The following is a 13074-nucleotide window of genomic DNA, read 5'->3' as shown; positions in this document are numbered from 1 at the left end:
TTCTCCGGACCAGTAGGTGGCACTGTGCCGAAACGCTGCATGTACCCTCAGGTTGACATGTACCAAGTTACCAAATTTATACTTCTGCGTAGGGTGCATGCAGTAGGTACGGCGTAGCATACACACAGGCGCGTACCATACCGCGTACCCTTCGCCGTAGCCTGATGCGCACCTCATCGAAAATGTAACTACACGCTGTGAAGACGCGGACCACAAGATCTGTGATTGGTCGGCTTGGTAGCATCGCATTTCCTTCACGCATTTCCGCACGTACCATCTCCTCCAACGTCTTCTCTCGTTTCTGCCTTTTAGTTTTAGTAATTTCACTAAAATTCACTAACTGTTTCCACCTCAATAAGCTCCAACTCCAACATGATCCGCTCTCTTTCATTCACCATTGCTTGTAGTAACCAGAGAATGTCTAATTGAAGAGAATTGGCACTGGCTGGTTACTTCCGGGTTCTGGACTGGCTGCAGTAACGCGTCTCTGTCCATGCGGGGGCGCTCGTGGACGAGTGCAGAATGAATGGGAGTCAATGGGGTTTCACCCCCAGAAATCCACTTTTCTCAGGATGTAATTTTTTGAAAGTTGCATTCAAAAGCGAGGGCTAAGATAATACACTCAGCTGAAAATTGCATTTTTAAGTTCACTTATCTGTTCTAAAAATCCGTTCAAAAATGTGATGACGTCACACAATAGCAGAATGCTAGCGTGCTCCAGCCAACAACGGCCTAACCTGTAAGAAATCAAACGGACATAAGTACTCGTTCATTCGACTTTTGGCCTATAATCTATATTGAACTTGCTGAATCAACAATAAAATCGATGTTGATTTAACGACAAGCAGGTGAAAGAGACACATTTAGCCGTTTAGCCCCATAGACTCCCATTCATTCTGCTCTCGCCCGTGATCACCCCCAGTGGAATTCTAATGGAACTGCAACCAAGATGATACACAACGGGGCTAATAGGAAGTGCCAAGGCTCTCCGTTAGACGGGCTCTGTAGTAATCTAGCCGCGAGGAATCTAAACACAGTGGAACATTAAAACCCTCCGCCGCCAACTAGTGTTTCGGAGCAGTACTGCAGGGCAACCAAGACCTGAACGCAGAAGTATAAATGCTCACGACGGCGTCGCCTACGCCGGACACTCGACGCAGAAGTATAAATTGGCCTTAAAGCGTTGTGGACGTTACAATGGGTTAGTTGCTAGGCTTTGCTAATGACGGACAGACGGATATAGATATTTTTTGTGAAATATGACTAATATGAGTGTAAAAATATAGTTCTTTTGATTTGCCCAGAAAAATGAATCAAAATATGATATTTGTAATCCTATTAAATAAGGAACACATTCACTGCACAGCATGATTTTATTAAATGAACCGAGGGTTGATTCTTTTCTGTTGAGACGAAGCACACAGTCGGCGCGTTACACAATAACCCCCTTCAGGAATGTGTTCAATCCCTGACTTTTTAAGGAGCTCACAAACAAAGCCAAACTCTCCAGCTCAAAGTGTCTTGTGCCCTTTTTGGGCTCTGAAACCTTCACGGCTACATCAGCGTCGGCTCCAACCCTCCAAAACACTTGTGAACATTTCTGTGAGCGTTTCTCGCAGTGAAACGGCCCATGTTGACGCAATGCGGGGAGGGGGAGACTTCCTCTACACACACACACATACGGTTCACAGTGTTCAGAGAGAAGAGTTCACAGGATGTAGAAGGCAACTAACCCTATTGTGTGAAACCCAGAAGGACACGCTGTTCTAAACCTGCACTGACGTCTTCATTTAAAGTGCGGTGAAAGACCTGCATTGGTACAGGAGGCTGAGGAATAAACACAGGCCCCAAAGTTAAGATTTCCTCACCCAAATACCACACAAGGGACAAGCCATATCACTACATCATTCAGATCAGCCTAACAACAACATCTCCCACCATCTAAGGAAAAGCATCATTATCAATCTCATTATCATGAATGATTATCAATTCTTAATCTTGACCATTTTATGGCTGATTCATATTTGTACTCATTTGTAAGTTTTCAAACAGTCTTAAAGGTGCAGTGTGTAATATTTAGGAGGATCAAAATCACACCTTGCATAATGAACCGTTATGTTGACATTTGGCCATTAGTAGCCTATATAGCCAACTACCTATGTTTCCAATTTTCCTATGGTGGTTTCATCTCGATCAGACTAACATTTTCGGTGTTCGCAAACAATGTTTAAGCACTATATCACAAAATTGCACAAACCATAAGGCGAAACCTACTGTTCGATAACGTAGGACTCGGCAAGGATTCAGGAATGTAAAGAGATGACTCAGTCAGCTAAATCCAAAGTTATAAGCATGTGAATATTTGATTTTGGTTCGAAACTTCTCAGGCTCATTCAATGACCCATAACGAGTTTCGTAACGATACGCTAATGCGTTCATCATTAAATACAGCAATTTACTTCAAAATTAAAAATGGCTGACGCCCAAAATGGCCGAGATGGGAAAATTGGATTAGTTATAACCAAAAATATCCAATTGTGTTTCTCCGGACCAGTAGGTGGCACTGTGCCGAAACACGTCATGTACCCTCAGGTCATGCTTATGTTGACATGTGCCAAGTTTGGTCTGAATACGCTAATGCGTTCATAAAATACAGCATTTTACTACAAAATTCAAAATGGCTGACGCCCAAAAATGGCCGAGATGGGAAAATTGGATATCATTCGACTCGGCATGCCGCTCCGAAACTAACGAAACCATTATGATTTTTGGACAAAATGTTCAGTGTGCAGTGTGTAATATTTAGGAGGATAAATATCACAGTGGTGTATAAAGACCTTGCATAATGAACCGTTATATTTGTATTAGATTAGAATGAGGCGTTTCTCTCTACACACACCGCGGGTCCGCTTACATCAACGTTTCTACGGTGGCCCTGAACGGACACACGCGTTTCGTCACTATGTAGTTCTTCATGATAAGAAGCTGCTGAAGTCAGCGAATAAATCACTGACACAGTGATGAACAAGTAACAATAATATTTAACAATAACAATAGTACAGTAATATTTAATAAATAATAACAATAGTACACAATATTTAACAGTAACAATAACAATAGTGGCAATAACATATAGTTTTACTGAACAATAAAGTAAACCTAAATGACTAGTTCACCTCAAAATGAAAATTTCCTGATTCAGTGGAAAAGAAATTAAGCTTTTTGAGGAAAACATTTAAGGATTTTTCTCCACACAATGGACTTTGGGTAACCAAATAGTTGAAGTCAAACGAATCCCAGCTGAGGAACAGTGTCTTATCTAGCGACACCATCGGCTATTTTCTAAAAAATAAATTAAAATGTATATACTTTTTAACCACAATTGATGCGGCAGGCATTACGGCATCACGTTGGAAAGGTCACGCTAGATGTAGGCGGCCATTGTTTTAAATATCAGGATACGCAAACGAAAGGACCATTTTAAACAATAAACTGACACAAAGACATAAATATGTCATTCAACATACAATAAAATTTGAACGACGCTTGTAAACAATGGGGCGGTGTGGAATGTACACTCGAATTCAGAGAGGATTGTGAGTAGTGCTGGGCAGTATACCGGTTCATACCAAAAAGTTAAAACCAGTGTATAATTTTGTTATGATATAAAATTTTTATATACCGCCATACCGATGCATTTCATTCGCTGCACATACAGCAGTGCTCTGGTATTACGTTACAGGGAAGGTGGATGCTGCAGAACTATGGCTTTTTTTTTTTTAAATAATGGCATTATTTTATTTATTTTCCAGTCAAATGTTGAGAGCGCACGAAGTACATTCATATTCACATAATGTGCCGCGCGCGCACTCTCAAGGCCAATTTATACTTCTGCGTCGAGGGTACGGTGTAGGCTACGCACGTAGGCGACGCCGTTGTGAGCATTTATACTTCTGCGTTCAGGTCTTGGTTGCCCTGCAGTACTGCTCCGAAACGCTAGTTGGCGGCGGAGGGTTTTAATGTTCCACTGTGTTTAGATTCCTCCTCGCGGCAAGGTTACTACAAGCAATGGCGACTGAAAGAGAGCGGATCATGTTGGAGTTGGGGCGGAAAAACAGTTAATTTTAGTGAAATTATTAAAACTAAAAGGCAGAAACAAGAGAAGACGTCGGAGGAGATGGTACGTACGGAAACGCGTAGGAGGAAATGCGATGCTACCAAGCCGACCAATCACAGATAGTGTGGTCCGCGTCGTCGCAACGTGTAGTTACATTTTTGAGGAGGTGCGCGTCAGGCTACGACGAAGGGTACGCGGTATGGTACGTCTGTGCGTATGCTACGCCGTACCTACTGCGCGCACGCACCCTACGCAGAAGTATAAATTGGCCTTCAGGTACACACTGCTCTTGTAAGAATAGGTCTATTTTCCCCGGGCTCGCTGCACTTAAAACGTATTCAGTGCAATCGCGAATCTCTTCTCTTCCCCAAACATCAATTTTAGGATATAAGAACGTTTTCATAACGTTTCTATTAAGTTATAAAATTAAAAACTTTATTTCTGAATGTTATAGGATGATTTTTTTAGACGTTGTATTAACGTTTTGTCTGTCTACGTTTTTGTTTGTTTGTATGTTCATTTGTTTTTTTTTTCTCTTACTGTTATGTTTGTTTACTTGTACTCATTTTTATATTGATTCCTTAATAAAATTGAGGGGAAAAAAAGAAAAAAAAGACGTATTAACGTTCTTGCTTGATTGAACATCATTCAAACGTCATTAGGACGTTCAATTCTCTCGTTATATAAACGTTGTTTTTTAACGTCATTTCCTGGTTATAAGAATGTTATTAGAAAGTTAAGAAATAACTATTTTAGGTTATACTAGGCTCTATTCTATTCTACAATATTCACTAATGACAGTAAAATAGACCATCCTAGTGGATATATTGCAGTAATTCCTCTCAACCAGTAGAAAATGCTTTGAACACCTGATTATGCATAAAAAAAACGTCATAAACCGGAAAACTGGCTTAATTAAAAAAAAAAAAAAACGTGATATCAATTTTTGGTCAAACCGCGCAGCACTATTGTGTGTAAAAGTGGTGAACGAATGTAGGGAATGATGATGTCGTTCACTCAGAATTCGGACACCGCTACAAAATGGCCGACACCGTTTTATGGTCAGGGAGCGTTTCGGACACAGCTCTGGCGTCTGAAGAGTCACATGATCATTCTTTAAAGAAGACTTGAAGCAGAAATGAGGGAGAAACACCCAGAAACTCCTCATATGAGCCGCTCTCAGTATAAGAGAGGCTTTTCTTGCCGTTATTAATGCTTGGATACACGTCTACGTCTCCTTCCATTAATAATAATGGCCGCGGCGACTGAGATACATAAACCTACTAACATCCATGCCCATGATTTTGTTACGTTAATAGGGTTTCTGCAGGTATCTTCAAATTTAATCGAATGATTTTTAATGCCTTTATTTTTTATTTTTAATGCCATACACTAACCACGCCAAACTGGTTCCACCCATTTATCACACTAATATAGGGTGAATACTGGTAAAGTGGGACACTGAGCTCATCATTAGCAAACTATATATATATAAAAAAAAGATTATGTGGCTATGACATCACTTCCAGTGATATATTTCAGCGATTCTTGGGAATTTGGATAAAACAGGTTTTAATTTTGAAAATAAAAAGTTAGTTAAATTACAAAATCTGAAGGTATATCATTATAAAGCAAGGTCTTGGCTATTCAGCAATGCACCGGTGCAACCTCCTCATTTTGTATTTTTTTCATAAAATAGGCGTTTCTCCAGTTATCACTTTGTTTTTGTCAACACCGTCAGACAAAATAAATAGCAAATTATTTTTTATTTGTTTGGTCTAATATGTATTTAGAGTTTTTAAATCATTATCTGGCATTCTTGGTACACATATATGCTGTTAAATGTTGAATATTCACTTTTGTTCATTTTTTATACTGTTTTGCGTGTACTCCTTTAAAAGATATAACATCATACAACATTTACTTTAAGCCTAAATAGAAAAATTAATGTTGTTTTATTTAACAAACATATTTTTGTATTAAAAGAGACTATTACTTTAATAACTCAACAGCACTGAAGAATCATATTTCAAGTATATTCATTTAAAACCAATAAAACTCCCTCTGACGGTGGTGACTTTAGAACTGACGGTGGTGACATTAATCTGACGGTGGTGACTGTGGCCTCTTTACAACATACAATTCCACAATGTATACCACTCAAGTCAATCAATTCTTGCTTAACAACTTCATTTAACTCTTTGGTCCAAAAAATAACAATCTTGAGCACTGTGATAAACATTTTTTTCCTTTTATGAGGTATTCCTCATTTAACTCTGCCTCACTGTGTATTTTCTCTCTCAGCTTTTTTTGGTATTCCCTGTTTCTTCTCCTTCTCTCCTCTACAGATAGCTGCTGCCTAGCCATAACTTTCGAAAATACATAAAGTCAAAGTTGAGTGTAATGACTATGAAATTGGGGGTAATTACAGCGAATGTTAGATTTGTTTAAATGATGTCATGCCATTTTCATTTGGCTTTAGTCATTGGAGATGCATAGCCTGGAATGGATAGTGCATACTATGTGCTGTGTAGATAGGCAGTAGCTGCACTATGTGCATCCTTAGTTCTGGTTAGTTCTGGCAGGTCACGTTATTCAAGCTCGCATCAGCCGACTATTAGCTGATCCATCTCCCCCTATAGGAATATGATGCCTATCACTGTACACATATATAAGCTCCTTCAGTATTATCAGCAGCTATCACGTTTCTCAGGAGCTCATTACCCTCCTCCCTCCCCAGCTCCACTCGTCAGTCAGGACTTGACATTCTGATTCCCCAAGAATCTGAATAAATTCTCGAATTATATTGTACTTTAAATTTTGAAATAATCTGCAAAACATTTATGTTGGTTCTGTTCTGTTTACCCCAAGGGGGTTATTGCTGCTCCTATCCATGCTAGGCTTTAACAAATTTTTAGTGTGGGCAAAAATCTAAATGAACGTCATGAAACACAATTTAATCGCATCAAACGTGTTCAGATTAGAACTGCTGTATTACTGCAGCTGAACCACAGCCGTGAGGATATTAGGAAACATCCTCACTCTCACTCGCGCTAACAGTAGCATGCAGTGTAAGCCTGAATGGAAGAAATATAGGGGGAATTAAATAAATAAAAATATTAAAGAGGTGAATGGAATATTACAGGATAATATATTGGTATTTATTGTGATCAACAATTATATTCTAGCCTCTGTTATAGACCATTTGGGGGGTTTTGTCACCACCGTCACACGGTATGTCACCACCGTCAGATAGAAAACCTGACGGTGGTGACGTCTGACGGTGGTGACAAAACCTACTCTTTCACATGATATGCATGAGTTGTTCACATTATAGCCATCTTGTTTCCCCTCTGTTGCTAGCTACTTCAGACCTCTTCTTAAAAAGTATACATTTATGTCATAATCTAATCTAATATTTTCTATACAAAAGTGACGGTGTTGACATGTTATGGTTGTGACAGTAGCAGTGCCCAAATATATAAACAAGTTTAAAAGAAAATAGCAAAATTACGGGAGCTTGAGTGATCTTGAAGCATGCTGTAAAGCTGAAGGTTTGAAAATGGGGTATGGAGGAATGTAGTTGACCTTGTAGTTGCCTGATTTTATTACTTTTTATAAATATCTGACGGTGGTGACGAATATGTGGGACACATTTTGAACAACCACAAAATAATAGTAAATATTGTTCAAAACTCACTGTTTGTAGTTTTTAATACATATTGCAATGTACTCTTTTGTGTGGTAAATATATTATTCAATTCAATTATTCCTTTTTGTTTTTTTAATCAAGTTGAAATGATTATCTCCTATCCGAGGACAGCTGATTTTGTAGGCAATGGGCCAGCATATAATCATTAAAATAATAAAAATGAAAAATAAACCTATAAAAGAACCTTACATATGTGCAAAGGACCCCCTGATTATAAACTTGATTCTTTTCATTCATGAAAATGTTATTAATTTCCAACAGAATTAGCACTTTTTTTAGTGGGACATGTTTTTGCCAAAGTTTCAAGAATCAGTGATTTAACAACCTTGCAGTGAACCATGATGGTAAGTAAAATGACATTGCATTCTGAAGTAAATAATGTTAAGGTTATAAAAATGAAAAAAAAAAACAACAACTCATGAATCATTTGTAATTGTTATATATTTTATTTTATAATAGGATATAAAAATCACATTCATATTAATCTTCTTGGATTTTTTATACGATTTTAACACTGTCCCAGTTTGCTAATAGCATATTGTTAAACTGGGACAGGGTATTACTGGCAAACTGGGACAGCCATTCAAGTCATTCTAATGGAGGAATTGAGGTCCCTTTTTATACAGTATGTGCCTCATAAATTTAGTTAGTTATCTAGATATTTCAACAAAGACTGACTTAAACTACTTATACTGAGCTTGCTTGCGATGCTAATGGAGGCAAGCTGGCTTCAGGGGGACTGGGATGTACCCAGTAAATCCCATGGCTCAAACACATTGGGGTGTATAGCCAAGTCTGACCACCGAAAGGCCACTGGACCCTGAAGGAAGCGCACAGAAACATTAAAATCTGGACTGGTTTTTAAAATGAAAAATATAAATTAAATTAAATAAATTAAACCCAATATAAAATGTTGTGGGCAGGCCCCTTCTTAAAAAAAGTTATGTTTATATTATTGTTGTTTATATTGTTATTGTGTATTTCATTTATAAGGCCTACACTTAAATAACAATTGAATGTGTTTTGAAAGTAGAGCCTTGAAAAATGTGGTTTGGGGTCATTGTGTGTTTAAGGAAGAGTCATCCATCCTGTGTTTAATGTTTCTTTCTTTTCTATTGTGTATAGTATAGTAGAGCTCTTAAGCTATTTAGAATATAATAAAAAAGTATGCAGAATATAAATTATCAGAAAGTGTCCCACTTAACCAGTATTCACCCTATATTTTGTGACAGGTAATAAAAATGATTGATTATGAAGGCTATATTCAAATAAATTGATAGTATGGAAACTTCTTCAAAACTATACATGAAGAGTTCAGATGCAAAAGCCTCTAAATTTGAAATTTTCTTCTTTAATGATGATTTTTATCAAACTTGTATATTTAAGTTCAGTAATTTCACTTAAATAACAATTAATAGGTAATCATCATTGCCATTTAAGTGAAATCACTGAACTTAAATATACAAGCTTGATAAAAATTATCATTCTAGTAGAAAATTTCAAATGGCACTTAGAGGCTTTTGCATCTGAACTCTTCATATATACAATCTCTTCACTTTGCGAGTAAAACGAGTTTGCCGTCTTGGATTCCCTCACTGTTCAGAAGCGTGTTGCACAACAGGAGTGACATTTACACGTTCCCCCAGGATATATCCGTCAGACTCAGATATTTATTATTTCCCGAGTTACAACAACAACACACACACACACAGCTGCAACACGCCAGACACAAGTCTGTCCGCATGTTATCATACTACCAAAATATGTGCCAGAACATTATTATTACTACAAAGTGAAAAGTGGAAGAGCTGGAAGACGAGTGCAGCATGATCCATGCGTTTATGAAAGCATCCCAGGATGAACATCGCATGTTTAATAGGCGTGTCTCGATATATCGCAATACAAAAACGCAACAATATGTGACAATCTGTATATAGTTCACCCAAAATAAAGATTAGTGTGTGAGAAAAAATACTTTTAGTGCCAGCCCAGTATTACATTAAACTGCTATTTAACTACTTTTAATCAAGCTAATTGTTTGTTAATCTTTTATCATATATCTTGGATTATAACGATAATATGGTATCATGAGTTCAGAATCGTGACATGAGTGTGTCGGTACACCCCTAATATTTATTGCACTTTTGCGATTCATCAATCGCCTATTTATTAGGCCTATTACAGGTTTCATGGGTCGGCTTGGACAGTTGTCGTGTTGTGAGGTCAGCTGACAGGAAGGGGCTGTGGGATTGTGTGTGACACCGCAGGTTTATGGCGAACGTGTTTCTAAGAGGAAGCTGTGTGTGCTGACGGGTTTATCAGCACGTCACTTTCGCTGGGCCGCGGATGAGCTAAACGCAAGCAGGATTGTAAACAAGGTTGTGTCGTCGCCTTAGCAACCCATATTTAAGTATTATGATGCAATATTTAGTCCTACATCTGCACATGCTCGGTGTGTTTGTTTTCATACCCAAAGACAGCAACGCTGGATGTTCAGATACACAACGCTATGTTGTTCAATAAAACATGTTGAAACTTTACTCGCATTAAAGTCCAGATACATGAAACACAATCCATTAATCCTGACAGTCTCAAGACAATCTAGGTCATTAGGGTGATCGACTATTTTATATTTACTAACATATAAATAATACATTACACACATTAAACACGCTCAAAATGCAAAATGAAAAGCATTTGGATTACGTTACAGCTCCTGACAGAGACTGTGCTGAACGAGATGGAGAATAAAACAGATTTAACTAAAAAAAAAATTTAAAAAAGAAGAATTTCAGATACTTGAACGCAATTAATCACATCTAAAATTTGTTTGTACATTTTGTAAATATATATTTGGTGTGTGTTCCCCAAGGTTGCATTGCATTTATTTGATTAATATACAAAAAATCAGTAATATTATTCCAATGTAAATCATGTGTTTTCTATGTGAATATACAGTAAAGTGTAATTTATTCCTGTGATCAAAGCATCATTGCTCCAGTCTTCGGTGTCACATGATCCTTCAGAAATCACTCTAAAGTTTATCTAAAGTTTATAAAGCTATAAAGTTTTTCCCAGGATTCTTTGATGAATAGAACAGCATTTATCTGAAATAGAAAGCTTTTATAACATTTTACTCTACCGTTAACAAGTTTGGGGTCAGTGAAAATTATTTTTGGAGGGAAAGAAATAAAAGAAATCAATACTTTTACTCAGTCATCAAGGATGCATTAAATTAGTCCAAAGTTACAGAAAAGACATTTATACTTAAAAAAAAGATTCAATGTCAAATAAATGAAATTGAATAAGGCTGTCAAATGATTAATCACATCCAAAATAAAAGATTGTGTTTACATAATATATGTGGGTGCACTGTGTATAATTATATATATATATATATAAATACACACACATGCTTGTAGATATTTAAGACATATTTTATGAATATACTGTATATAGATTTATATATACTTTATATTATATATAAATATAAATATTTTATATATAAATATTTTTTTCCTAACTATACATGCATGTGTGTGTGTGTGTATGTATTTATCTACACACAAAATAATTATACACAGTATTATGTAAACACAAACTTTTATTTTGGATGCGATTAATCGCTTGACAGCCCTAAAATTGAACTTTCTATTATTTAAAGAATCCTGAAAAAACGGTTTTCAACACTAATAAAAATAATTATCATTCATAAATGTTTGTTATTCATCAGATCCTCATATTACAGTGATTTCTGAAGGATCGTGTGACACCGAAGACTGGAGTAATGATGCTTTGATCACAGGAATAAATTACACTTTACTGTATATTCGCATAGACAACAGCTGATTTACATTAGAATAATATTTCACTGTTTTTACTGTATTTTTTGATCAAATAAATGCAGACTTGATTAGCCAAAGAAGAAAAAAACGTTGGAATGGTGGTTTGGATATAACAGCAGAATTTAATAATCGAATAATTTAGCAGACTGATGAATGAATGTCATTTTCAGATGTTGTTAGTCCTGTTTTATATTTGCATAATGACACAGTCAGTATGAACAGGAATTACTGAACAACAACGCAACTGTTCAAACAAGTACCATTAACGGTTTATAAATGTGATGTCTAACGGAAAAATGACACGAACTTTGATGTGTTTTGGAGAGTACAGTTACAGGACAGTTTTTCAGAGATAAGTTGGTCATCAAGAGCAGAATGAAGAACATACAGAAATAAGAAAGTGTTTTCACATGGACCTTCTGGCTGTGTTTTAAACAACTAGTGTGCTGCCTATTATTCCACTACATTACAGCCTCGCTCGGTTTAAACACACACTGTCTAAGTAGGCAGCTCGCTAGGGTTTGAAACACCGCCGTCGTGTCTAGTGTGGACGTGTTTGATTCATGCATTAGAGGAAAAGACGAGTCGCTTCAAACCTCTACTCACCTCCGCACATCGAAAGTCATTGTGACCCCGCGAATAAAATCTAGTGTGTTGTGTTATAATTCTGTATTATACACCTTTAAAAAGTTTAAAAATAAACGACACAAGTAGTAAAGTGGCTAACTCCAGACTCTTCCTTCAATCCTGCCGGCTGTTCAAACCGGATGTGACATCCGCTTAGGACGCTTTGCACAATCCTATTGGTCGACAGGGAGCGAGCGGCGTGATTCTGTTTCCGGTTTAGGAATAAGTTGTGGTGCGCAAACTTAACGCGTTGCCCATGGAGACAGCTTTAACTTCCGCTTATGTGGTCCAACAGTCAAAACTGTTTCTACAACAACAACAACACAACCGTAAATCTGACGCGGATGTGCTCTTAAAGGAAACCTTCTGGAAATCTCATAAATAAGACAGTTTTATATTACCAAAACAAGTGGTTAGTTTTCGTAAGGGATATCTTTAAAACACGCATCTAGTAATGACAAACAACAAGTTATTGGTCAATAGGAAATGCATTCAAAATTCAGGTATAAAACACAAGATATATTCTGGCATGCTTATTAATTTCCAATATTTCCCCTTTTATATGTGTAATGCTGGGATAACCGTACATTAGTCAGTGCTTCTGAAATAAGCGATTTCTTCTATTTGAGCTTCTGATGTGTGTCTGGAATATCTATTGTTTATGTCACAACTTCTGTTGAGTTTCACACAGTTGTGAAAAATCATTGCCTTTTATAATCCTACCGGTTATGACCACAATAGTTTTACTATAGTAAAATTGTAGTTAACTATGA

At 36.9% G+C, this 13074-nt stretch overlaps 1 protein-coding gene across 2 annotated transcripts in view; it reads right to left on the bottom strand.

Annotated features, from left to right (window-relative positions):
• ergic1 (endoplasmic reticulum-golgi intermediate compartment 1) overlaps positions 1-12453 on the bottom strand; it is a 33257-nt gene extending 20804 nt beyond the window's left edge. The window contains exon 1 of one of the 2 annotated variants that reach the window (XM_089134669.1): positions 12281-12453. In XM_089134669.1, coding sequence (XP_088990795.1) covers positions 12281-12300 — 20 coding nt within the window. In that variant the 5' untranslated portion in view covers positions 12301-12453. The remainder of the gene's footprint in view (positions 1-12280) is intronic. The other variant, XM_039653861.2, reaches the window with a different exon arrangement.
• Positions 12454-13074: the final 621 nt, after the last annotated feature.

The sequence above is a fragment of the Pimephales promelas genome, chromosome 9 (assembly GCF_988280905.1).
Source record: "Pimephales promelas chromosome 9, fPimPro1.hap1.1, whole genome shotgun sequence".
NCBI lineage: Eukaryota > Metazoa > Chordata > Actinopteri > Cypriniformes > Leuciscidae > Pimephales > Pimephales promelas.
The sequence above is the reverse complement of the archived record's forward strand: the minus strand, read 5'-3'. Positions and strand labels throughout refer to the sequence as shown.